Raw genomic sequence first — 10747 nt, forward strand, 5'->3', positions numbered from 1 at the left:
GTTTAGAATTCCTGAGTTCTTCCTCCAAATCATGCCTTATGGAAATCACAAGTTTAAGAAATCCTGGGCTTCTTATATGTGTGTCCAGACTCTCACAGAGGTGTCCACTACCTGACTTGGGAGGTTCAGTGACCTCAGGATTATTCCAGGTCTTCTGGGGTAAAAGCACTACTCCCTGTACACAGATGGGCAGCCTGGGTTTCCATCCTGTTTCCAGCTTTACCTAGATGGGACTCCTGGGTTTTTCTCTCTCTTAGGGGCACCTACTCCTTTACTCGGTGACTTAGCATCAAACCACTCCTTCCTGTAGGCCCAGGCAGAGTCCAGAGCTCCAAGTCCTGGAAAGTAAGGGCCAAAGAGCCAGTCCCCTAGCCACATAGACCCTTGAGGCAGCCCCCCTCCATTTTTCAAGGTGGATTCCCCCTGCCTGAGAGCTTTGCACGAAAACCAAAAGCCAGTTTGAGGCACAGGCAGAAGGGGCAGGCAGAAGTGAGGTTTTCAATGGCATTTATTACACCTTCATAAAAATCCTAATGCAACGTGAAAAAAATCATTACAAAAAGACAAGATGAGCAAATGCTACAGGAATCTGGGACATTTGGGAGGAATGGGATTCACATTGGGAAGGACACTGGGAGTGAAGGGGTGGCTTAAAACTCAAAAGCTGTGGTCAGAGCCAGCATCTCAGACGGAATGGGAGGATGAGGAAGAAGTAGCACTCCCTGCAGTGTGAGGGTCCCTGTCTGGGGTGTCCTGTCCTCCTCCCCCTCCCCTTCCAGCTTTTGGCTCTCCCCTCCTTTCCCTGAGTCTATTCCTTCAACTTTCTGGAATCTCCTTTGCCCAAAGGGTATGGGACAAAGATGGCTGAAGGGCCAGAAAGCTGGGGTGGGGGTTAGGGGGTTAGGGGAAGTGTTCTAGGAAATAAACAACAATTCCAGGGATCTCTTCCTCTGTCCTCCACTTTTCCTACAGAGATTGAGGACTGAGGGGAGGGAGCTCCACTTCCTAATCCCCCAACACATACAACAGTTTCCCTGGGGTCTCCAGGAAGGATACCTGCTTCCATGGAGTGAAGGGCAGCTTTCCCTGCTCTCCTGTCTGCAGCAATTCAGGGTGTTCAGTCTAGCTCCTCAGTGGGGGTGGGGGGTGGACGGTGGCAATCTCACTGTCCGTAGCTGCCACTGGTCCCCCCAGAGAACCACAGAAAAATAATAGTCATAGGTTTTCCACCCACATAGTCCATGCAAAACCCTCAGAGTTTCTGGTTGGCCTCCATCTGGGAAATCAGTTGGCAGTGGCCCGAGATTGCATCCACTGGAGCCCAGCAGGCAGCCTGCAGGGAGGGAGGAACAGGAAAGGATCAGCATATCCCATGAGGATAATGGCCTTCCCAGCCTCCAGCCCCTGCCCAGAGCTGATGAGGGAGCCACCAAATTTACATCCAAATTTAGATTCAGTTAACAAATATAAACCGACTGTGAACCTACTATGCATCAGGTACTGTGCTGGTGAAAAAACAGACATGCCCTCCAGGGCTTACAGTCTAGCAAATAGATATTAAACAAATGATCAACAAATAATTCTCTAACTACATGCTGTGATAAAGGTTAGAAAGGGGATGTACAGAGATTTCTGGATGTCTGGGAGTCAGGGAGGGCTTCTTTGAGGAAGAGGCCAGGAGCCCTACCTTAGCGATGTCTCTAGACAAGGCTCCAGTGCCCCTTCCCACCAACTCCATCCCTGGGTCAGTGCCAGGGTGGCTTCAAAGGCCTGAGAAGATGCTCCACAAGCAAGCGCTCCCATTAGACTGTGAGCAACTCCCAAGCAAGAGCGGGGTCTTGGTCATGACTGTATGGCACATGGGGGTTACTTTGGAAACACTGATTGAATTGAACTGACTGTGGGTTTGTGGGGTGGGGTGGGGGGTCCCTCCTGATCCAGGAATTTGTGGAGTGGGGGATCCCTCCCGATCCAGGACACTGCCAGAAATGTGTGGTTCCTTGGGCCGACCTGCCTAAAGTCCTCTCTTCTTCAACTGGGCACCCAGGCCCTCAGTGTGCTGTGATTCCATTTGAAAGGTAAGAGGAAAGGGAATTCTCCAGGCCTGATTCAAGGTCCTTTCTTTGTGCCCGTGACCTAGCTCCTTCACACCTGCAGGTGTTTAATGAGCAGCTACCTTCTCAGCAGCCCCTCCCTGGATGCCATCTAAAATTGCAATATTCCCCCTACATACATCCAACTTCCCTTTCCGACTGATTTTTCCCCTTTACACTTACCACTTTTTAACTTACTATATATTTTTCTTATTTTTTATTTTTTATTGTCTGTTCCGCCCACCCCACTGGAAAGCAAGCTCCATGAGGGCAGACTTTTGTCTGTTTTGTTCACCGCTGTTTCTCAAGTGCCTAGAACAGTGCCTGGCACAAAGTATAGTCATTTCTCTGTCTCCATGGGGGATTAGTTCCAGGATCCCCGTGGGTACCCAAATTCTCAGATGCTCAAGTCCCTTATATAAAATGGTGTGTATTTGCATATAACTGAGGGACATCCTTCCATATACTTTAAATCTAGATTACTTATAATACCTAATACGATGTAAATGCTATATAAATCATTGCTGACACGTGGCAAATTCAAACTTGGCTTTTTGGAACTTTCTGGAATTTTTGCTGAAACTGAGGATGTGGAACCCACGGATATGGAGGACCTTGGAGGACTGACAGGGAGGATACGCTCAATGAAAGTGAAATAAATGGTACCATTCATTCTCTGCAGAAATTCTGGGAGGGAACAGTTCTAATCACTCTCCTCTTTTTTTAAATTACATTAATTTTATTTCAGTACAATTAATATAATTTATTTATTTTAGGGAGAGGCAATTAGATTTATTTATTTATAATGGAGGTACTGGGGATTGAACCCAGGACCTCCAGCATGCTGAGCTATACCCTCCCGACTCATCACCCTCCTCTTTACAGATAAGGAAACTTGAGGTCAGAAAGAGTCAGTGATTTCTGCTTGGAAGGCTTGTGCCCCGGGTCTTCCCATGGCTGTCTCTTCGTTCAGGTCTCAGCTCAAAAGTCACCTCCTCGTACTGGCTGTCCCCCACCACCAGAGCTAAATCAAACCGGTCCCTGTGGTCCAGTTTCACTTTCTTCACAGCACTCATCAGAACCTAAAATGTTTGTGTTGAGGTGGGGGGTGTTAGCTCTCTCTCAACTAGAACAAGCCCCTTGAGGGCAGGGACCCTGTCTTGCTCACCGCTTCCCCAAAGCATCTTAACCAGGGGTGGGTGCTCTGCTCTCTTGACCCAGCAGCCAACACTGAGCCAGATTCTGACAGGAGAGAGACAGGAGAAGGTTCTGATGGTCAGCTCCATTGGTTGGGCCAGGTGAGACAGTCACTAACCCTTCCCCGGTGAGGGCACAGCAGCCCTGTATATGCCATGGGTGGTCTTTGATGGCACTAAGAGTGAGGAATTGGGAGATCTCCACGGTGGTCATAGAGTCCTTCATGTCCTGCTTGTTGGCAAAGATCAGGACGGAAGCATCTCGAAGAGCCTGTGGACAGAGGAGCCCAGCCCCAGTCAGCCTGCTGGGACCTAGCCTCCCTTCCCCCTGCCCCTTGAGTCCTTCCTGGTTCTCCCAATTTCCCAGCAAGAGAGGCCCATGCCCAGGTGCGGTGGGGATGGAGGCCCTGCCCAACAGTAGCAACCACATCAAATGACACTGACAGCTCATAGAATGCCTCCCAGCCAGCACATAGAATCTTTACAACTGTCCCAGGAGGTAGAAATTTGATGATCCTCCCCAATTTATACTTGGGAAAATTGTGAATTAGAGAGGCAAAGTAACTTGTCTGGGGTCCCACAATGAATGAGAGGTGGGGTCAGGACTGAAACCAGCAACTCTGGCTTCTGTAATCAGTTGTGCTGAGGGCATTATTGCCCTTCCTCTGGGATAATCTAGCCTTACTCAGCCTGCTGGAATAGAGGCTCTCCAAGACTGGGGCATCAGGAATGATGCTCGGAGAGGCTAAGTGAGAAGACTGAGGTCACACAGCGAATGACTGAGTCCTCTCCCAATTGCAAGGCTTACCTCATGGGCCAGCATCTTATACAGCTCTTCCCGAGTGGTCAGCAGCCAATCCCGGTCCGTGCTGTCAATCACAAGGATGATGAACTGGCCAGCAAAGGGGAACTGTGAGTGGTGGGCTTTCTCTTCAAAGAATGTGTCTCCTGCCCATTGTGCTCCCTCACTGGCCTCTGCACCACTCTGATATGAGCCTCACAGAAAACAAACTGTCCAGTCTCAAGACTTCACTGCCCTCATCCCATTTTAATTCCCTTTTCTATCCAGACACAGGGTGTGCACAGCACAAGCTCAGATTGTGTGCCAGAGGCTATGCCAAGTACTGGGCAACCATGACTCCATCCAGGCCTCACCACAACCCTGTGGAACTGGAATGCTTATTATCCCCATTTACAAACTAAGAGACTAAGGGTCAGAGGAGTGACGTATCTTGCCCTCAGCCACACAGCCTAGGAGTGGCAGTGTTGGAGTATGAAATCAGCTCTCCCTCCAGGAATGAAACCACCAGATTCTGCTGCTGCCAGAGAGAGAAAGACAAAGGGCCTACCCTAGCCAATGCATCAAACAGAAGGCTGTCAGGAGGTATTCAAAAATTTTAACAGGCATTGAGCTGTATTCAATGCGTATGCACCAGCTATTGTTTTATTACTTAATTTTCATAACAACTCAGGGAGGTCATTATTATGGTCTCCATCTCACAATAGGAGAACCAAGGCTCAGAGAGGTCAAGTGACTAATTATCACACAGCTCCTCCAGCCCAAGCACCCTCCTTACCTCAGTGTTGGAGTAGTACGTGTTCCAGGTGGAACGCAGAGCCTCCTGTCCCCCTATGTCCCACATGAGGAAGTGGGTCTTTTGCAGAACAATCTCTTCCACGTTGCTACCAATGGTGGGACATGTATGGACCACCTCATTCGTCAGGCTGGGAAGGAAGAAGAGGGTATGAGCGCTCAGCCCAGTCCTCACTCAGCTCTGGCCACACCTTAAAGTCAGGCTGAATCTAACTCAGAACAACTCAGCCCCGCTTGACCCAGCCTTTGCTGGGCATGAGGGACTGCAGACAGGAGTGAGACCAAACCTTACCTGGCTTGGACCCCAGAGAGGAGAGATTTATTAGAGCAGTCACCCCAAACTTTAATATGCAGTTGAATCACCTGGGCATCTTGCTAAAATGCAGATTCTGATCCAGTGGGTCTGGGCTGGGGCCCAGCATTTTGTATTTCTAACAAACTTCCAGATAATGCCATCGCTGCTGCTCTGTGGACCACATTTTGAGTAGCAAGGGATCAGAAAAATGAGACAGACACAATGAGGGCCATCAGAGAGGGGCTTTTTTGAAAGTGACTTAGAAAAACACACGTTTTTATATGTGGGGAATGCCTCTGGAAAATCTGGGAACTAAAACTGGGAGTTAAGGATGAGAGGGAAACTTACTTTTCACTATATATGCCTGTATTGCTTGAATTTCTCTTTCCTTCTAATTAAAAAAAAAATTACATATATTACTTTTTAGGGGAAATTTTTCCTGAGTAAATACTCTGGAGGCTCCAAAATGGGAGAGATGCCATTCCAAAGAATGAATATCAGGAAAGGCTCCGATGGATAATTACCCAGCACATGTGCCAGACTCTGCTAGCCTAGGAGCTACAGAGCCCAGCCAGATCCAAAGCCAGTTCTTCCTTTTGGGTCTGGAGAAGGGAGAGAAAATTAAGACACAAGGATTGGGTGCAGGAGTTAGAAAGGAGAGACCTGCCGCTAGGGGGAGCGAGGAGCAGGGAGACCACCGGGCACGTTCCGACAGCGTCAAGCCCGCAACCGGGTCTGGCAGGGGCTGGGGGGTAGATGGCGGGGAGCAGTGGGATTGCTCATACCGAGCCGAATTCGAATGCCAGACCGATAAGCCACTGAATTGAGGGAGCACTACACCAGGAAGGTCACACCAGCACTCCCCCAGTCATTCCTGCTACAGGGGAAACCTGGAACCCAAGGAAGGACTCTGGTGATTGGTCCAAGTGCCTGTCAGTTTGGTTGGAAAGGCCCAGCCCCCTCTCCCCATCCGAGAGTCACTTACAACTGGTAGAGAATGGTGGTCTTTCCTGCATTGTCTAGTCCCACGATGATAACCTTGCGCTCTGGAGGTATCCGGGAGAAGGACAGAGTTAGGGCTAAATCCGATGCCCAAGGGACTGTGTGCCCCACCAGGCCTCCCAGGAAGGAGACAAGTGTTCCCAGCAGGCTGGGGGACCTCTACCCACCGTACTACTTCTGCTCCCCCGCCCCCTTCCCCCGCAGAAAAGCCAACAGGACAGGTTTCTTTCCCATCGGGCTCTGGACACCTGTGCCACTCTAGGATAGTGGAAATGAGAGCTGAGCCCCACTTTCCTCTCTCCACATTTCCAGAAAAGCGATTGTGCGAAAGGTCGGGGGGCTCAGAACTTGCCAAGAGAAGGGGTCTGGGGAGAGCCGAGCGTGAAGTCACAATAGCAGGAAACAGGAGGCGGCTTTTAGCCAAAGGAAGAAGGCTGTCCCAGCCCCGCGCCCCAGGGCGTACCGAAGCCTGCGACCCGCGAGGAGTAGGCGGAGAGGGGGCAGGGAAAACTGCGGAGCAGGCGGGGAGCCACCATGCAGGACTCTCCGAGCCCAAGGTCCCCCAGCGCATCCGCCCAGGAGTCTCCAGATCGGGGACCCTCAGGTGGGAGCCGGATCAAAATGGTGGCTTTGATGCCCTGTGCGCCCCTTACCCTGTTTCCCAAATATGCCCATCAATTTGGCGATCAGTTGTCCCATAATGCGTCAGGAGTCAGACAGGGTCAGGACTCCACGGCCTTCGGGGGCCGGGTTAAGCCGGGGTGCTTGGAGCCCCGCCCCCCGGGGAGGGCCGGGCGAGCTTTGCCTAGGAGGTAACGGAAGCACCACAAGTCCCCAGAGGGGCGTGGGAATCCCCTAGGACGCTGGCCCCTCGAGCGCTGTGGGCATCACCGTGACAACAAGCTACTTGTCCAGAGCACTGGAGGTGCAAGGAAAATGGGGTCCAGACTTTACATGCTTCCCTGTGCCCCGAGAAAACTCCATCGTTCTCTGGATGGACTAGTCTCCATCGCAAATCAAGGAGACCTAGCACAGGGGCCCACAACTGGATGCCAGCTCTCCCTTCTCCAAGTGCCATTTCTGGGGCACTAGACAAGCAAAACCCTAGGCCACCCACTTTCTGTACTAGCTGTGGGAAGCAGGCAGGGCCCACTGATCCTCTCTGAGCTGGGAAGACAATCCAACCGTCAACAGATCTCAAGCTGTTTCACCACTGTGGGTCTTGTAGGCCTACTCAGAGTGAGCTTCCTTGAGGAAGGGCAGGGTGTCCCCTCCTTTTCCAGGCCCTTTGGTGATAGGCAACTTCTAGGAGTAAACGAGCTCTGCTTATATGATTCACTGATAAATCGACTGCCTGGGCACAGCTTTCTGATTCCCGGGGAGGGGACATCTGAAGACAAAGATGGAGCAAAAAGAGAGCTCTCTCAGCTAGAGACCTTACAAAGGAGTCCAGGATGCTAAGACCTAGCAGAGGAGAACCTGGGCCAAGAGACAGCCAGGCTGAAGGAGAGAGAGGAAGGGGAAGCCGCTTGTTTTTTGTGAATTTCCTTCTTTGCTTAAACTGGGAAAAAACAGAAGACAAAAAGAGAAGTAGGGAAGGCAACCAACCTCAGGCTGAGGGGGCGGTTAAGAGAGACCAGCCACCACGCAGGAGACTCAGCTCCTTCCATCCCAGTGCCACTGCCCTCCTACAGCCCATCAGTGCTCCCCTCCACCAAGGGAACGACCCTGTATCTCCTCTCCCTGCTTCTGCCACCTCTTTACCCAGGGCAACCTCCTCACAGCCCTATTAACTTTCCTAAAGCACAGCTCAGAGTCTGTTACTCTACAGCTCATAAAACTTCAATGGTTCCCTATTGCCCACTGGATTCAGATCAGTCTGCTCACCTGACATTGAAGAGCTTCCATGAACAGCCCTCACCTGCCTTTGCAGGTTGTCCCACAGGCTCTGCATCCACTGGTCCCTGCCCACACGTGCTCAGCTCTTTCCAACTATGCTTTTGCTTCTGCGTGTTCTCCACCCAAATATCTTTCAACTTCTCAGAAAGGTGGGTTCCTGAGTCCTTGAAAATGTGTCTGCCATAAAAGTCACCTGCTTCCCAAACTCTGGCCTGGATCTCCAGCCAAATGGGGCTTCTCTCTATGCTGAGATTGTAACTGGCATGTCTGCTTTCGCCAATCAACTGTGAGTCCTAGAGGGCCGGGTCATGTCATGTTGACCAGTGTGCTCCCCCTGCTCCCTGCCTGGCCCAGGGCCGGGCCTGGCACCCTGTGGGTACTACTGGATTGAAGGGCCATATGTTAAATTACAGCCCGAGAAATGGTGTTTCGAGTGTTTAAAAAAAAAAAAGGAGTATGAGCAGGAGGTGAAGAGGACTGAGGAAGGCTGGGAAGTTTGTGGAGAGAAGACGGAAGAGTTCACTAAACACAGAATCTTCATCCCACCCAGGTTGGTGCCCAGAGTTCGAAGGAAGGAGAATTGACTATCAGAGCCCATCTGGGCTGATTCCATTTCAGCCCCAGGCAAAAAAGGGCTGGGGATGTGCCTGGGTAGGGTAGGGTAGGGGTGCAGAAAGGTGTGAGGGAAACAGCCATGTTTTAAACATTTTTACCATCTGTTTCCTGGGCGGGGAGTTGGGGAAGAAACCTCTCAGTGCATCCTGCCCCCACTACCACCAGAAATTGCAGAATTGAAAGTGACATCCTAGCTAGCTGGAGCACATTCGGTAAACAGACAAGAGCTCCTGTGAGGCCCACAGCCTGGATCTTAGTGGGGGGGCACTCATTCATTTATTCATCCACTTGATGAATGGGAGCCAGGAATTAGGAAGCATGCTAAGTAGATAAAACAGACCCTGTCTGGGTCTTCTGGAGCTTGCTATCTATTTAGGGAGACAAATACACTTACCAAAAATCAAAAACCAAAAATCAAAAAACAAAACAACAACAACAACAACAAAAAACCCCTGAAAGACAGTAGGTGGGAAGGCCTGATTTAGAAGGAAACCAAGGCACACTTCTCTGAAGATATGATTATTGAGGCTAAGACAAGACTTTTCTTGAGGGTACTTTGCTGGAACAGCCCCTCCCTCCCAGGCCCTGGTGGCCTCAACTCAGCTCCCTTTTTTTAGGATAGTGAAAACCTTCAGCCTCTCCGACCTCAGCTCACACTGGGGCAGAACCTACTGCAAAGACAGAAGCAGCTGGTCAGGGAGGGAGAGTGGGGTACTGAACAGGATGGGTCCCCAGTGCCTCAGCTCCTAGTCCCTGAGGCGGCTGTGGTAGCAGAACCAGCCTCTCTGAGCCTAGTCCCAGCCGACTTCGTGGTTATTGAGATCCTCACATGTTGACAACCACCAACGTGCTTACCGTGTGTTGGTTGAGGGCTTGTGGTTACCGAGAGATGAGAATCTCTCTCTCTTCATTTCTCAGTATCTTCAAGTCACCTAGAAATGCCCCTGCCTGCAAGTTCTGGGCAAAAGTAAGTTCAGGCAGAAGGCACATGGAGAGATGACAGAAACATACTCAGACACCGGCTTCCTCCTCCTCCGCATCCCTCTCCTTGCAGAAGCTGGGGCATCCCATGGCAGGAGAATTTGCACAAGACTTGGGGGTCACGGACACCGCAGAACTTGAAATCCAAAGATCTCAGTTTGAGTCTTTGCTCAATGGCTGCGTAACTGTGGACAAGTTGCTTAACCTCACTGAGCTTTATCTGTAAACTGAAGCTAGTAATCCCTGCCTTTGATTCAAAATATCAGGCTCCACTGCAGATGGAGTTCTCTGCAGAGCCCCAGACCAAGCACTCAGCTGTTTTCTGCTCTTCTCCTCTTGGATGTCCTCCCACAGGGACCTTAAACCCACCTTGTCCAAAGCTAAATATCATTTCTGCTTCTAACCTGTTTTTTTCACCTGCTTCCTCTATGTCTGGGAAGACCATCACCCACGGTCATCCCAGGCGCCTCCTTTTCTCTCACTGGCCGCCTCCAATCGTTTTCCGAGAGTTCTCAATCATATCTGCTAGATGTTTCCATCGCCTCCTTCCCCATTCCACGGTGAACCCTCCTCATTTCTCACCTAGAGGATTGCAACTGTTTCCAAGCTGGGCCCCCCTCCAGTCTACGCTCCAAACTACAGCCAGGGCAATCTTGCATCGCTGCTCACCATCCTTCAATTTCTGCACACCAGCTCCAGGACAGAGCCAAAACTCCTTAACATGACTCAAGGCCCACTGTGACCTGCTCCTGCTGGCCCCTCTCTTACCACTACCTTGAGAGCATACTTTGCTAGTAAAGTGCCAAGAATGGGTCATGCATGTCACCTGATTCCTTTTGCCTTGAACACTTCCCCTCCTTTGCTCAGGTTAACTCTTAACCAGTCTTCTAGACTCCGCTCCTCCAGGAAACCTCTCCCGACATCCCCAGGTTAAGGCAGTGATCCCCTCTTTCAGGTTCTCCCAGGACCCAGTGCTTCCTGCATCAGAGAGCTTGCTGTGCAGTCCTGAATTGTCTGTGGCTCCCACTTAGACTTGTGCCTGGTACATAGTAGGTCCTCAATAAATGTTTGT

At 50.8% G+C, this 10747-nt stretch overlaps 1 protein-coding gene across 5 annotated transcripts; it reads right to left on the reverse strand.

Moving 5' to 3' along the window:
• Positions 1-490: 490 nt before the first annotated feature.
• On the reverse strand, positions 491-6991 carry ARL5C (ADP ribosylation factor like GTPase 5C). 5 transcript variants are annotated; one of them, XM_064496030.1, is made up of 7 exons: positions 6834-6990; positions 6164-6224; positions 5703-5780; positions 4867-5014; positions 4098-4181; positions 3409-3560; positions 491-1333 (listed from the first exon to the last, which is right to left on the reverse strand). In XM_064496030.1, the coding sequence occupies exons 1-7, from the start codon at positions 6877-6879 to the stop codon at positions 1285-1287; spliced, it is 618 nt and encodes a 205-aa protein (XP_064352100.1). In that variant the 5' UTR covers positions 6880-6990; the 3' UTR covers positions 491-1284. The 5 variants fall into 5 exon arrangements, with proteins under 5 accessions (XP_064352100.1, XP_010990141.2, XP_064352099.1 ...); XM_010991839.3 differs by lacking the exon at positions 5703-5780 and having other exon boundaries at positions 6834-6988; XM_064496029.1 differs by lacking the exon at positions 491-1333 and having other exon boundaries at positions 1343-3560; positions 6834-6991.
• Positions 6992-10747: the final 3756 nt, after the last annotated feature.

Source organism: Camelus dromedarius, chromosome 16, assembly GCF_036321535.1.
Source record: "Camelus dromedarius isolate mCamDro1 chromosome 16, mCamDro1.pat, whole genome shotgun sequence".
Taxonomy (NCBI): domain Eukaryota; kingdom Metazoa; phylum Chordata; class Mammalia; order Artiodactyla; family Camelidae; genus Camelus; species Camelus dromedarius.